This window comes from Drosophila nasuta, chromosome 3, assembly GCF_023558535.2.
Source record: "Drosophila nasuta strain 15112-1781.00 chromosome 3, ASM2355853v1, whole genome shotgun sequence".
NCBI lineage: Eukaryota > Metazoa > Arthropoda > Insecta > Diptera > Drosophilidae > Drosophila > Drosophila nasuta.
This window is the reverse complement of record NC_083457.1, coordinates 33,099,870-33,116,935: the sequence shown is the minus strand read 5'-3', so window position 1 is coordinate 33,116,935 and position 17,066 is coordinate 33,099,870. Positions and strand designations below refer to the sequence as shown.

The window sequence follows — 17,066 nt, the reverse complement described above, 5'->3', positions numbered from 1 at the left end:
GAAACGACGGCCAGCGACGCTGACGTCGACGTCAACGTCAAAGCAGCGATCCGAAGCAGCCGGGTAAACATTCGGCTACATATGGAGATACAAATGGAAGATAAACACATACACGCACACGCACACACGCACACGAGCAATAGAAACGTTCGTTGCTGTTGCCTTGCGCTCTCCCGCTCTCTTTGTGCCGTGTGCGTGTGTTCGCTCTCTCACACACTGTGCTGCTGCTCTCTTTGCCTAGTGCCTCTCTTTTGTTACATTTTAATGAAACTAGAACGAATTCGAAATGAGTTGAGCCATGTTTTGAAGTTGTCTACGCAGATAGATCACAGCGTAGCGTAGTGTGAACAGCTTGACTACGGAGATACCCTGCAAAGTGTTTGCACTCCCCCCCAATATGTCGACTAATATTTACACACACGTTTATCTTAAGTGATTATCTAAGCAAACTTTGGTTGCCCGCAAAGTGCGCCAGATGGCGCAGTAGCAAAATATTAAAGTTTCTTTCTTGATTAACTTCCGGGTTTAATAACCGTTTGCGATGACAAAATACAATAAAACAAAAAAGAATTACAGGTTTTGATAACTAACGTCGTAAAATCTGATTACATCAAAATACTTCTATATTGTTTATTTAATATTCTCTGCGCATAGTTTGTTGTTTGTTTTTCGATTTACAGCGCAAATATTTACGATACGATGAAATAAACATCAGGTACTAAGAAACTAAATTTGGAAACAGTTTATAGGGTATGAAAAACCTTAACGAAAATAGTTCGAGGCGTGTGTAAAAGAATGGAACATTTGCTGGGTTCCGCTTAAGATCGTTTTAGAATTGTGTTGCGGGTGTGAAATGTCGAGATATAAACATAATTTGAAGATGTTGTATTTAGAATGCGTGCTGGGGGTTTTCCTATGTGTGTATAGAACCATTTATAGACAACTAAGCTGTGCTGTTTATAACTTAGAATGATGATCTTATATGCATGTTGAGGCGGAACCGGTTCAACTGCTACGACTTTCATTAATCAACACAATACAAAAATGTTGGCCATTCTAAGCGAAACTGTTGAAAAACTTGTTCAAACATCGAACAGCAAAAATAACATATAGTATCATAAAAGCAAATTTTTAATCAAAACAATGGCTAAAAAAACTAAATGCCCTGGGTCAAAAAACGCAACGAAGGTCAGTGACGATATTTTTCGGTTTTCGATGTTGTATGTATATATAACATATGTGCACATTCATTTATTAGAATGTGCCAACACAGCTTATCTTTCGATAAGACACTTCTATTAAAACACAACATAATTTATGAATACGGCACAAAATTCATAACAAATTACACTTGACAACTGCTAAACTCATTAACTAAAAAGCCAATTCATTAAGCAACGAGAAGAACTAAAACCAACAACACAATTTTTATTGAATTGAATTCTCACTGAATCTGAAATCAAAAGTCTTCTCATTGCTGTTGTTATTTTTTTTTTGTTGCTTCTCGCGTTCTTATTTCTGGTTTTGTTGTTTTGCCTCTCGGCAACTTTCTTTTGTGCAGTGCTTTCTTTTGTGCCTGCTTTCTTTCAGTCGCTGTCTCTCTCTCTCTCTTTCTCGCTCTCACTCTGTCGGTCTCTTGCTCGACTTTTATGTAACACATGCGGCGCTGTGACCGTGGCCTGCTTTTGGCCATGCTCTTTTCGGTCTATTGAAATGGGTTAATGGTCATTGAGTTGGGACTGAAATGCGCTTGGCATCGTTAAGAAAGAGACACGGCACTTTATACACCATATTAGAACATGAAATATAAATAGATAAACTATTAAACTTTAACATTTATTTAATTCAAGAATTTCTTATGCTATTCTTAAGCATTGATAAATCAAAAAATCTTCAGGAAACGTTTTCTAATTCAGCTATGAAATAACACAATTTCAGCATTCTAGGAAATCATTTTGAATGATTTATGATCTTTTCAATTTTGGGTTATTTTTATAGAGCTAGAACCTCAAATTTCAAAGCTGAACAAATTCAATTAAATGAAATATAAGTTAAGTATAATATCATTGAATTTTAGATATATTCGGTATTAAAATTGACGACTTAATTGGGAAATATAAATAAAGTATAAAATATCAATGAAATTGAGATATAACTATTTAATAGTTTTGTCTAAATTGGGAAATATAAATATAATATAAAATATAATTTAATTTCAGAAATAAATAGTATTAAAATCATAGGTATAACTGGGGAATACACAAAGTAAGATATATTTACTAATAAATTTGTATACATAATTTAAAAGATGTGAATTCGAATTTCAAGTTACTAATCTTGCAAGTTTGTTAAAAATCTGTTACTAATCGAAGCTATTATTTCCGTAAAAGTTGTAAACATAATTGGGATACATAAATAAAGTATAATATATTATTGAATTTCAGATATATTTACTATTAAAATTGAAGACTTATTGGGAAATCAAAATAAGTAATTACTATTAAAATTTTATATATATGTAATTTGAAAGATCAATTATAGTTTCATTGAATTTGAAATATATTTACTATTAAAATTGAAGACCAATTGACAAATGTAATTAATAAATTTACTATTAAACTTTTATACATAAAGTGAAAGATCAATTTTAATTTCAAGTCTCTCAAATTGCTAAGCAAAACTTTAATCAAATTTCGTTTGTAAACTTGTTAAAACTCTGTAACTTATCGAAGCTATAATTTTTTTTTTTTAAATTGTTGGCATAATTGGGATATATAAAAAAAAAAAATGTACAATATATCATTGAATGTCAGATATATTTACTATTAAAATTGAAGACTTATTGGGAAATGTAAATTATTAATTTACTATTAAAATTTCATATATAATTTGAAAGATCAATTCGAATTTAAAGATCACTTTTAGTTTCATTGAATTTGAAATATATTTACTATTAAAATTAAAGACTTATTGACAAATATAATTAATAAATTTACTATTAAACTTTTGTGCATAAAGTAAAATATCTATTCTACTTTCAAGTCTCTCAAATCGTTTAACAAAACTTTAATCAAATTACGTTTGTAAACTTGTTAAAAATGCTGTTACTAATCAGTGCTATTATTTCCGTATTCCGTATTCCGAAACACCCTTTACCTACAATTATTCGCAGTAATTCTGACTTCCAAAAACGACTCCAAAAAGGTGATCAAGATGCGTTAAGTACGCTTACACGTGTTGGAATTGCCTTTATAGACAATGTTTAAGAGTTGCGATTATGCTAATAACAAATTCAGTTGCTAGGTTTTCATTGTTGTTTTTGCTTTTGCTTGATTAATGTTATTAACAATTAAATTGTTGTAGGCTCAGACAAGGTTGCTGATGTCATTGACTAGTTGAAGCCGAAAAACTCAGAGTGAAACTGAAGCTCAAGTTGAAGTTCTAATGCCAAAGCCTATTCAACGTGCCTATGAGAACTTTGTATTCGCTACCCTGTATATAACATTTAAAGGGTATATAGTGGGGAATAATATATATCAAAGAATTTAAGAATTTTTTGCTTAGTTTTCTAAGTTAAGTTTTTGTTTTAAGTATGCTTTTTCTTAAGCTAAACTTTACAGAGCATTTCTTAGTTTTCTCGACTGTTTTAAGCCTTCTTTTTTTGCAAGTCATAAAGTAATTGTTCAGCTGGCATTATATTAGACGACGAGTTCAAGACACTTTTGGCCATGTCACGGCTCAGTTGCCAGGCGGCAGCGCCAACTTTTGGCCTAGGCTCAAGCTCCCATTTCCATTTTTTTCAGTTTTTCGTTTTATCATTTTTTTCTGTTTTTTTTAGGCATTTTTTCGGTGGTTTCGTCGTGTGCTGAGCATACACAAGTGTCAATTACAAATTACAAACTGACGGTGCAAAAAAAGAGCAGCAACGAAAATTGTATTTTATTTAAATGATATGCACAACGAACGGAGTCGGCATTTAAAATGCGTAAAATGAACTTGAACTTCGGCAAGGAAGCGACTCGACATCGACATCGACTCGACTCCAAAGCCAAGGGCTTCTTCGACCACTCAATGAATTGATAGACTGAACGTGTTAAACATTTTTGATTGCCTAGATTTAAGTTATACATTTTGGTGTAGGCGTTGTTACGTGGCACGCGGCACGTTCTACGCCATTTTTTTTGGGGGCTAACCAAATATTCATTGGACACACCACTGAGCCACTGAGACACCAAAATCAACGAGAGCCATCAAGAGCCACCGGCAACAGGCAAAAGAAAGAGAAATGAAAGGCAATGAAACAACTTTTCAACACCAGGTCGCTTAACAACTTTTAGTTAAATTTTATGCAGCAACATTATAAAGGAAACGGGGAAGAGAGTTCTAAATGAGTATGATAGACTGCAAGAGACCCTGTAAAAATCATTTGAGTACAAATAAAGTATAACAAAAAGTTCTAATTCTGGATAAGAGAGAGCTAAGTGTATCTGTAGTTTATAGAAATATATATATAGATTAGTAAAAAATTATTTGGGTACAAATAAAGTATAACAAAAAGTTACAGTTCTAGGGAAGAGAAATCTAAGTGAGTCTGATAGACTGCAAGAGAGCCTGCAGTTAAATAGTAAGAAAATCATCTCAGTGCAAATAAAGTATAACAAAATGTTAAAATTCTAGTAGAAAGAATGTTAAATGAAAAAAAATCTTTATTATTAAATGAGTCTGATCGACTATAAGAAACCCTGCAGATCAACAAAAAGATACAGCTTAATATGAAGATCATTTAGATACAAATATAGTATAGCAGAAAAACTATAAGTTCACAACTTTTATTGAATGAATCTTTTTAAAAGAAAACGTAATGGATATAGTAAAGATGACTTTAAATATAAATTCAATAATAATCATTAATAAAAAATATATCATATATTGAAAATAAATATACAATAACAAAAAGTTACAGCTTTGGTAGCAAGAATGTCCAATGAATGAAGCTTTTATTAGAAAATAGTTATAAAAAAATATAGATAGTTTGGTAAAAATTTGATTACAATTTAAGTTCAACAAGAAATTAAGGTTTAGTAAAGAAAACATTTATTGAAAGAAACTTCATTGGAAAAGTTATGGATATAGTTAAGATATGATCTTTAAGCAATGTTGTTTACTTTCTTAAATAAATTTATAGAAGTAAACAATATTATAACCTTGCTAGAAAGTACTTTTAGTTATTCCACAAAGTATTAAGATCTTTTTAAATTAATATTAAATTTAATTACATTTTTTTTACCTACAGCGAAGACGATTCTACAGTCAATTAAAAAGCACTGTATATTTGTTTGATGTATCTCATTTGATATCCATTTCAATCAGACAGACAGTTGGACATGACCAAGGGTCATCGAAGCCCTCTTGCTGCCACTTTATTATACCCTTTTTCGCCCTTGTTAATGGGTACAGAGTATCACACACACAAAAAAAATACAACAGCAAAAAAAGAAACGATATAAGCAAAACAAAGTCAAAGAGCGAAGATGAAGAAACGCACACATACGCACAAAAAAAAAAGAACCCAAAAAAAGTTTGGCTCTTTTTTTTTGGTTTTGTTCTGTTTTTGCCCAAAAAGTAATGAAAATGTCAATGTCCGAACAACCTTGAAAGCAGTCAGAGGAGAAAAGCTAACAGAGCGACAAAACATAAGGGAGGACAGAGCGAGACGGAGCTAGAGAAAGAGTGAGAGAGTGAGCAAGAATGTTTGCAAGAGACGGAGAGAGAAAGAGAGAGAGGCGAGTATATTGAGAAGGGCCAAATAAATTTGTAATGCGCATAAACTTGTTGTTGCCTCAATTATTTCGTATCGATAACTAAGGGCAATCTAAATTGTAGATGACTCAGCGCAGAAGGGGGGCGGAGGCGGGGGCGGCTTGTCGCAGGTACTCGCTAACCAAACTGCGAATGCGTAATACAACTCGCATTTCGCACTCGCACTCGTAAAATATCTGATCTATTTATGCGCAACGTGAATATATGTAAGACAATTTATAGCACAGTATTTGCATATCGAAGAAAACAAATCTAATTCGATTCAGTCTGGCGCAAATAAATCTAAAATAACTAAAACAAAGGGCTGTCTTTATGGATAGTTTAGAATCTCTTCTAAAATAACACAAATTAATTTTACATTGATGTAATTATAAAGCATACTTTTAGGGTCACTACCAAATGTAATATTAACGGCAAAAATTGTTATTTAATGTAAATTTTCATATTTTTAATTTAATTGACTATTTAATTATTTAAAATCTATGAAATCTTACCGCTCAACTAAAGTTTCACACCAAAAAAAAGCTTCAAATTGCTGCTAACAGCTGCAGCGCCTCTAGCGGCTAAACCGCGCAACACTGCTTCGTCGCTTTATGCTCAAGCGAATTGTTGCTCCTAGCTGCCGCTAGATGTCGCGCCATCTTATCTGTGTGCATATATTATGTGCAGTGTCAATACACTCAGCGTGCTTGTGTGGCGCCATCTGCGCATGTTTTCAAAGCAAGCCCAAAAGTATGCAACATATTTTTACGTTTTCAAATCTTGAAAATGCTGTTAAATATTTTTAAAAAAAAAGCTTTGCTGCTAATTTTGAGGGAAATGAAATAGTGAATAATTTATGCATAAATTGTAATTAATAATTTTAATTATATGTTATGCATATGTTGTAAATGAAATACAGATATGGGCAGATATTGTAAAAAAGCTCGCTGAGGCATATGAAATTTACAGTTGCTCTTTGACGTCATTGCACACACATTGCACGTTTGAAGGAAAAACCGAATTGAGTTCATGAACGTTTGTCGACTTCAATTTGCTCTGCGACTAGAAAAATGTGCATAAAACACACACACACAGCGAGTATCAACAAACTGGCAAAAGCAAATGCATTTGCGGCGCCGACAGCAATAGCAACAGCAACAGCAATAGCAACAGCAACAAAATAGGCCTGACTGACTGACTGCCTGCAACGAGGTCACGTGCAGATTACAATATGGCGCTCGACGAGCGCACACAGGCGAATGAACTGAATTGACCCGCTTCGCAATAACCTCTAAACAAACTATTGCAATAGAGAGCGGGAGCACAGAGAATGTGCACAGCGAATGGCAAGGGATTTATGTTTGTGCATTTTGTGTTAATTAAGAATGCATAAAATTTGTAATTCTATTATAAATTTAGCTGCATTTCATAATTCAAATTTAAATAAATAGTGTGATACTAAAATTTGATGTGTGGCATTTCCGTTCGCCATAGCAAAAAGCTCTCTCGCTTGAAAGCTTTTTTTTGTTGCGTTCACTCGAGCCGGTTTGCACTGTGGCACAGTGTTGTATGTGCAATGTGCACACACAAATTGAGTGCAAGTTCAACACAGACACACAACTATAAAACATTGCTGAGACTGTGTGTGTGAGTAGTTGCGTATCTGTGTGTAAATTTAGATCGAGGTTATTGCTTTACAATGCTGCGCGTGCATTCAACTCTCGGCTCAGTTTTTGCCGTTTGCTTAGACAACGTCGACGACGACGACAAGCAAAAATGACATTAAGAAAAATTATGTTGAATTTATTTATTGCATTGCATAGAACGAATGAACGAACGAATCAGAAATGAATGTGACTGACTCTCTTGCTCTCTTAGAGAGCACTTTGCTTGTTGTTTTTGTTTTTGTGATTTCAATTGCAATATGCAAATTGTGTAGGCCGAAGCATGGCACATAGAACAGAGCAACAAAACTGTTCGAGTGCATTAATAAGTAGACGTTTATTTTTATGAGTTATTTGACTCAGTTCTAAGCAACAAGGTTGCATCTGGCAAACATAGAAACCAGGTGAAAAACCTCTAATGACATTCGATTCTATCACATTGAAAATTCTCTTACTTACGCATTTGAGATTTTGTCCTCAAGAACTTACCTGCAATAAAGGAAAAAAGACGTATTAATAAGGCAAATAATGGATTAATTATGCAGCGTATTCAAGTTAATTGTGTGATTGTGCGTATACGTAATATATGCATTGTGTATACGCCCGGTTGGTTGGTAAATACATATACATGAAAATCTATTGCTGCCGCTGCTTCAATTGAAAGCGCACTCCCTCCCCCCTTTACACCCCCCGCTCTCTCTCTCTGCTCGGCAGGCAAATTTTATTGGGTCATGAGACTGGCGAGCTGGCAAAAAAGCTGGCAACACATAGCGTATGGGGATTCATATCGTCGCGTACATCGACTATGGTGATAATGGAAATAAACACACAAACAACCACACACACATAGACACACACATACAACGACACAGATATGAGCACAATTCGCGATTCGCAGGTCAATGAACGAGGCAGTTATTCAAAGCAATTCCAAGGCCAAAGCCACGGCGCATAGAACCCCAAAAAAAACCACCGAGAGAGAAAGAGAGAGAGTCATCAACGAGAGAGTGCGTACTTGAGATAGTGTGGGAGAGAGCACAAAGTAGGCGAAAGCCATAAAGGAGAGTGTTTTTTTCTTATTTCTGCCGAAATGAATATGACATGAGTCGCAATAGTTGAAACCTTTTTTTTTGTGATCGAGTTTTGAAGTGGAACTAAAACGCTTATCTTATCACATCCGACGTGTAATTCTAAGTTTAAGGCGAGCAAAAAAAGAAGATAGTGCAAGCCAGATAATAACTATGCTCATATATATATATATATATATAAATAATTGCCAAATATTTGTCAACGTTGCAACCAAACTAATTCAATTAGAATAGCCGAAAAATCAAAGACAAAAAATGTATTTTTGAAATGTCAAATGCTGTCCTAAATATTTGCAAGCATGGAAATAATTTCAGTTTTCTTAGTAGTAGAACAATTGCCACTCATGGCGTATGAGCAACATTTTTTTGTTGGTTTGTTGAAAGGTTGCAACTTGGTTTGACTTTATCACAGCTCTCCCTCTCTCTCTCTCTCTCACTCTCCTTCCTATCAATTGAAAGCGAAATTTTGCGGGCATCTCGCCACACGCTGCCCCTCCCCCCTTGCCTCTGCAGCTCACCCACTATCTAAGTATAAACAGCCAATAGCGTTTGCCAAGTTCAACGACCGCACAAGTCCATGGCCTAGATTTTACAACAAAAACGTTTGATATCGTCGTCGACATCGCTGTCGCTGTCTATGTGTGTGTGTGTGTGTAGTTGTTGCTTTTACTTTCATGACTTCATTCGGCTCTGCATTTAGATTTGCCGATTTGTCGCTCGTCTCTCGCTCGTTCGTTTCGTTTCATATATTGTTTTTTTGTTCAATATTTTTTTTTTATTGTCTGACATATTACTACGCATAATTTTTATTGATATTTACTTGCTACATTTATAATTAAATACGATTTGGTTTATTGACAATGCGGCGTATGCGTTACAAGACAAGTCATGCAATATTAAGTATACGACACGTCTTACAAAACATATTTGAGCTTCGCATGACCTTAAGAGTTCAAAGGACTCGCGACATCAAAAAGTATGAGATAGAAGCGAATGATGGAAAGTTAAACACCCTTTTCTTTGGTGTTCTCTTTTTATAGGGTATGAGGCTGTGCGTTGCTATCTTCTTTTTGTTGTTTTGCACGCAGAATATTTGGGTTAATGAGTTCAATGACCGCAAAGCAGAAGCGCACAATTTTGCTTTATGTGAGCAATAGAAAGTGAAACTTTTTGTACGTAAATTAATTAGCACATTAAATTTAGACAGTAATTTCGCCATAGTTGACTCCCACACACACACACACACTAGCTTTAAGGGTAGTAGTGTGATTCACTCACCAGCTAAAACTCTACCAATTAAACGTTCCGTATCATCGATATGCTTGGCCTGAGCGAAAAGATCCTCTCGACTTCCCACAGTCATTTTCAGTTAAGGTTTTTTTTCTTGTGCGTTTGACAAAATTTATTTTACTACTGTTTTTTTGATTGTTTGATGATTGATTTTAATATTATTATTATCACTTGTTTTTTCTCTCAACTCTCTCAACTAAGCGAATTTCTTATGGCACTTGAATGCTTTCCAAAAAAATATATATTTCAATATACTATTTAGTCTCTAGATAACCCGTTTTATATTTTTTTTGATTGGCTAATGATTAATTCTAGAATATAGAACTATTTGTATTCTAGATTTGTAATTCTCAATATCACAAAATAGCAACAATAGCACTTGCACTTTTGATTGGCATCAACAATTTTTTACGGGTTTTATTCTTGGACAAGTCTTTATGCATTTTCATCTAATAAATGCAACAATTAATTTCAACATTATTATTTCTTATGCTTAATTCACTTTCTCTCCCAAATACATTTACTTGATTTCTGTGCGATAGAATTTGATATATATATTTTACTATACTATATATATTTTGTTTTTGTTCTTTTTCAGTCTAGTTTTTTGATTTATGACACATTGGTTGATTGGGGGGGCGAGGGAAATTATGAATTTCAATTTAAATTGCACTTTCACAGGTTTTTTATTTTCGCCAAAAATGCCGAAAAGTTTTTGAGCGCCAAGCACCGGAACAACAACACAAAACACACTACACACACAGGGCTGTCCAACGAATTTGTACACGCGCTTGTTCTACTCTGTTACGCTCATTAGGTTCTGTTACAATTCAAATTGGTGCTTGTGCTGCTCACTGTTATGCTCAGAATGGCACTGCTCACCAGCGCTGTTATGCGAGTGAGCTGCTCGCCTGGCACTGCTAACAGTTGACGTGAAGGTGATAAATTGTAAAGAAATTGCCATTTATAAATGTTAAATAAATTTAAATTTATTGCAAAAATTTAAAAATACAATTTCTTTAAGTATTTTTCTATTTTGAAATGTTTGCTGCTTTATTTAGAATGCTCAAGCGCATGTAACGGAAATTTTGTGTGGTCACATTTGAAAAGCGCTGTTGTTAACATAAAAATGTTAATGTTAAGCATTCATTGCGCTGTTAAATGCCACCAATTGGGGGAGGGCTGCAATCTAAGTCGCCTATTGAAAAGCTTTTTGCGCTTTGGTGCGAAAATTTAAAATTGTTGATAAAGAAAATTATAAATAAAGAAACTAAAATAATATAGTTTCAATAAAAAGTAAATTTTAGTATTACTTGTTGATGTTTCTCAACAAATATTTAACATTGATTTAACGGGCAGCTTAAAATGAACCTCTACTTAAGTTAAGCCCAATTTTTTGTATCACATTTTGCAATGTCTGCTTCCAACTAATCGAAGTGGTCCACATTATGCTACCGAGGCGATAAAGTTAAATGAACTGCAAAAATGCCAATGACAGAAGAATTATTCAAGGCCGCAAGACGAACCACGAATTATATGGCCAAAGTGCCAGAGCAAAAGGGACGTGACGAAGGCGCGCCAAACACAAAAAAAAAAAGAGAAGAAAGAAGAACCATAGCCAATCTTTTTGGCTGTATCTGTATCTGTGTAGCTGTGTATCTGTGTCATATCATGTAGGATATACCAAGTAAATCCTTGAGCTGTGTGTGTTTGTGAGCAGAGCTCAGTCTGCCAGCGATTAGTAACGCGACATTGAGAGCTGCTGCAAAATGTCAGCGAACGTATTTGAACTTTTTATTCCTGCCACACAGACAGACCCAGACCCAAGTGCCGCCCACTCGTCCACCAAATGCAGCCCAACCTCTATTGTACACTCCTCCCCTCTCTATCTCCCCTTCGCCCTACTAACAACAACGGAGCATTTTACACAAATTGCCGAGTGCCCCATGCTGTTGTGTGGCAAGTTTTCTGTGTCGTTGCACGAGTTCAGGGTCAGTTGCATAGTCGCTGTGGCTGTCGCTGTTGCTGACGTTCTGTTCTGTTTTGTTCTGTTGTGTTTGTTACTTTTGCTTGCAGCACGTTGCATTTGTTGCTGTAGCTGTTTGCCCGATTGTGGGTCGATTGGGTTGTTCAGTTTTTTTTTTTGTGGGTTAGTCGCTTGTCTATTTTGCCGCTTCATTAAGCGTGCCAAAGCGACAGCTGCAAATGGTGTTGCACTTAATGCAAAAGCACTCTTAATTTCATTAGCCGCAGACTCCAAACATATGCACTATATGTAACCAAATTAGTATGTGAACTTTGACCCCCAAATTGAATCAGTTGTAGCTGAAATTTTGAGACACGTTGTCCTATTTCAAAAGCTTTATTGTGTATTAATATCAGTCTTCTAACTTTCATAGTTTGGTCTATACATAGTAAGTTCTCTTTGTCAGCTAGGAGTTAAGTACATTTTAATCGAAATTAGAGTACGAACTTTGATCCAGAATTTCTCTCAGTTGTAGCTGAAATTTTAACACACGCTGTCCTATTTCAAAAGCTTTGTTGGGTATAAATTTCAGTCTTCTAACTTTTATAGTTTTGTCTAAACATAGTTAGTTCTCTTAGTCAGTCAGGAATAAAGTACATTTAACGAAATTTTGAGACATGATGTCCTATTTAATTTTCTTTGTTGTGTATAAATTTCAGTCTTCTAACTTTCATAGTTTGGTCTATGCATAGTAAGTTCTCTTTGTCACTCAGGAGTTAAGTACATTAATCGAAATTACAGTACGAACTTTAAGCCCGAATTTGCCTTCGTTGTAGCTGAAATTTTGAGACACGTTGTCCTATTTAAATTTCTTTGTTGTGTATAAATTTCAGCTTTCTAACTTTCATAGTTTCGACTGTACATTGTTTGTTCTCTTAGTCAGTCAGGACCACGATTTGTATTCATTTAGCTGCATAATCTCAGTTGCTGCTGCTGCTTGGCCATTTTATAGCAGGCTTACAAATCCAACCCACCCCAGGCGACAACAACAGAAGCAGAGGCAGCATCAACGTAACCTTCTGCGTTTATTGAACTCGGAAAATCGGGCAAGGACGTAAACTGTGCACTGTATAAACTACATGTGTGTGTGTGTGTGTGTGTGTGAGTAGTTGCCATTTGGTTAGCAACTATGCAAATAGCACAAAAGCAGCATCCATTAACAGTTCGCTGCATTGGGAGATCATAAAAGAAAAATTGTGCATTTTTAATTAAACTAGCGACAACAGTTACATTCATATTCGGCTTGACAACGTTTTCTAAAAATACCCTGAACTCTATTGATTCAAACGAAAATCAAGTGAAGCTTGCAAATAGCAATAAAACTTTTCATAGAAATTAAAAAAATAGTTTTTTCGATCTGATTTCTCAGAAAAGAAGCTTTATCAAGGTTACTTGGAAGTTTATTTTGGAAAATATAAATATTAAATTTGAAAAATGTGTTTTTTTTTTTAAGATAGAGACAAAACAGTTGGTCAGAACTGATTTGGATTAGGAAAAATATATTTGGTGATTTCGGAAATTTAAAAAGATTGCTAATGATTCTATTTTCCCCTGTTATAAGAACACGTTATTCTAAAGAAATTTTTGAAGTAAACGTAATTTCAATTACACATAAGAGTATTTTGTAATTTCTTCATTAATAAATTAATATAAGGAACATGTTATATAAGACTATTTAAGGCAAGAAGTATTTACAAAAACCTCAACAGAAAATATAATGAATAATACCCAAAACTAAATTTTAATAGAAACCTCATCAGAAAATATAATGAGTAACACGTATTTACATACAAATTTAAATACATACTCAAAAAAAACTCTATAAATTAAATTATTTTTATTATTTTTCAAATAAAGACATTAAGCTGATTTGTTGAAAATCATAATAAATACAATAAATACAATCAATTAATTAGGAAGCCCAGTTGCTTAAATGGAGTTAAGGAAATTATTACTTTATAAGCATAAGCATACTTTATTTATATTGCATTATAAGCATATGCTTATAATAAAGCTTTGCTATTCACAAGAAATAAAGAAAAATAACCTAATAATGAGCTTATACAGAAATACACAAAAATATTGGACAACTACACAACAAAGTGTTTCGCTTCACATCAAGAGGCCGTCGCACAGTTGAGTTGAGTGTTGTTCTGTTCTGTTCTGTTCTGCCTAGGCGCGCCTCCTCTTAGGTAGGGCAGGTCCAATGTATGCCAGAGTGAGAGTTGCCTCGTGTGCGTGTGCTGTGCGTGTGCGAGTGTGTGAGTGTGGGCAACATATAGACAGAACGAAAGAGCGAGAGAGAGTGCTAGCGAGTGAGCAAGTGAGAGTGCCTCAAAGGCTGAGCAGAGTAGAACATACAAAAAATATATATTGTATATACAGAGAGGAGAAACAGCAACACCAACAACAACAACAACGAAATCAACAGCGAAAACGATGATGATATTCCACTTGGCCCAGATTATTTTGAAGGTCGCGTATTATCGACGGTCGTTCACCTATTTATTTGACGCCGACGAAGGCGACGCGACGAGTGTGGCTTCGTTTATTTTCGTGAAGTGTCGGCTGCTTTTTTTCGGCACTGTTGTATGTATGTGTTCTATGTATTAACATAAGTATGCCTGCCTGCCTGTGTGTGTATGTGTTTGTGTATATGTGTTTGGGAGTTTTGTACATAAGACTGCCAAAGCATTAGGTGTATATTTAATCAGCAGTTTTCTCATCATTGTTGTTGTTGTTGTTGGGACGCGTGTACTTTCTTGTGCGACAGTTGGCTGCGTTTTTGGGCACACAACAAAATTATGCGGAAAAGCGTTGAAGGAAGTATTGAGGCAAACATATATATATACATATATATATTGTATGTTTGCGTGTTTGTGTACATTCCAAGCGGTCGACTCATTTATAACGAATTGCTGGGAAATATGTGTGGGTGACTGTGCTTTGTTTGCTAATACGCGTACCAATAAGCCGAAGAGCTTAATAAACACGTGTGTCTCTGCCGCTGCTAACTTAACAGACGCTTATTGTGCTTTACATACAAACGCATGGTTGTGGTCTAAGCTTAGCTTCTGCTAACTTTACATAGACTCAACAGACTTACATAAGTATGTATGCATGTACATATGTACATATGTAGTATGTAAAGTCTAAGCTGTTGCTGGTGTGTGGGAAGCGTAGATTATAATGATGTACAAACAAAAGTGATTAGAAATATTCATTTTTATGTGCTTCACTTTCGCTTTGCTAGGCCAAGTTCAAAATCAAAATTAATAGGAAAGAAACTGCGTAAAAGTCAAATAAATAAAAAAAATAAGTGCGAACAAAATGCTAAGCAGCAAATCGATGTGTGACAGAGAGGTCGACAGCCAACAGCCTGCAGGTGTGAGGGAGAAAGATACATATTTATGTATAGAATAAAGAGAGAATGTTGGCGGTAGAGAGCAGCAGCAACAACAACAACACATTGTGTGGGAGCCAAGATTGGGAGCTTGGGTTAGTAGAGCGGTTTACGTTTATTTTTAGCTCAGAAAAAAAGTCCCAGGCCACCCACCCTTCCACGGGGAGCGAAACACAGCGTGTGTGAGAGAGAGAGAGAGAGAGAGTGAGGAGAGAGAAATTCACTTAGGCCTAGCACAACAGTGCGTGTATTGAGCTTGAGGTGGTGGGAGGATGGGTGTCTCTCGCACACATACAAGTGTTGCGTGTGTATGGATGTGTAAGCATTTACTTTACACACGCATACTTATATACAGTTGCTTCTGGGGGGTTTGACACATTGACCATGAATTTGAGAATTGCGTGCGGAAAGTTTTTTTTCTGTGGGGAAAGCAAAACAAATGGAATGAGACAGAGACAGAGGAAGAGAACGAGAAAGGGGAAGATGGATTGTGTTTTCTTCTTCCTCTTTGGTGGGGGAAATTTCCACGTGCTGAACACAATCGGCATTTTATGCGAAATATGCAAAGTGTCAGCTTTTAGAGTTGCGTTTATTTTTGCGAGAATTTTCGTCTTATCAATACGACGGACAAATTCAATTACACAACAATAAATGACAGTTTGCTCTGTTCTGTTATATTATATTCTGTTCTCATCTCTACTCTTCTTGAATCTTTCTGCACAATATTGGAGAACATTGAGAGAAGAGCGAAAGAGCAAATTCCGCGAATTTCCAAGCGTCATTCATTAATAACACTAAAATGAACCGAAAGGTTACTAAAAGTCAAGGCCAGGCAATCAAAATATATAAGCCAATAACGAAAATGCCAACGAGCGAAATCCGACACACGCCGCACGAACACAAAGACGACCGACATCCGAAGTCTTAGTTGAACTATGCGTGACGCAAAGATACCCTAGAAAAGGCAATCCATAGTAAACACAATAAGTCATAGATGATTATATAGAGCACATTCTTTCATCAAATTGGTTTAACAGGGTATATGAGAGTAAGGCAAGAGAGAACGGAAGAAGAGAGCGAACACAAGTCCAGGACAAGTGCTAATGTGTGTGAGAGTTAAATGTACTATGATTCAACCCCTCTGACCCGCCCACGCTCTCGCTTTGGGCAATCTAATTTCAGCTTTGTCTAAGCTGCTTAGACTTTATGTCTTTTTGGTCAACATTTAATGACAGTTAGTCGCAGGGAAAACACGAGAAAAGTATACGAAAATGTGTGGAGGAATAATTCATGCTTTTGCTTATAGTAAAAGCAATTAGAGTGATTTCTTTTTTTTGGTCAAGGTTAAGGTCTAGTCGACCGTAGATAGCATAGAAATAATGTTTATAAATAGGTTAAGTCCCAAAGATTATTAGATTAGGTTGCTTATAATTAAAAATAAAACATTTCTATTTTAAAACGTTGATGGAGAGAAATATTTATCAACTATGTGAAAAGTGATTCTTTTTTATAACACATTTAGTTGAATATTTATATTTTCGTTAATGATTATTACTGGAATCTATTCTTAATTTACTTTGTTTATTTTTATTTCATATGGGCAATTCTCTAGAAAGTGCAACCGGCGCCAAAAAATTCAAACTCTATAAAAGCATGTTTTCTTCACATTTGTTTATAGGGAAAATATTACATTTAACTAATATAAACGATTTTTCCATTTACTCATAACACATTTTGAAAAATTTCAATGCAAAGTCGAAGATGAGCAAAAGTTCTGTTTTGAAGATTTCTAC

General features: G+C 35.1%; 1 protein-coding gene across 2 annotated transcripts in view; it reads right to left on the bottom strand.

Moving 5' to 3' along the window:
• The window catches only part of LOC132792259 (ecdysone-induced protein 75B, isoforms C/D), a 111,817-nt gene that overhangs the window by 75,916 nt on the left and 18,835 nt on the right, over positions 1-17,066 (bottom strand). Inside the window, exon 1 of one of the 2 annotated variants that reach the window (XM_060801536.1) lies at positions 9,833-9,932. The exons of the other annotated variant lie outside the window; for it this stretch is intronic. Coding sequence (XP_060657519.1) covers positions 9,833-9,917 — 85 coding nt within the window. The 5' untranslated portion in view covers positions 9,918-9,932. Of the gene's footprint in view, positions 1-9,832; positions 9,933-17,066 lie in introns of those variants that run through there. 2 annotated transcript variants of the gene reach the window in all.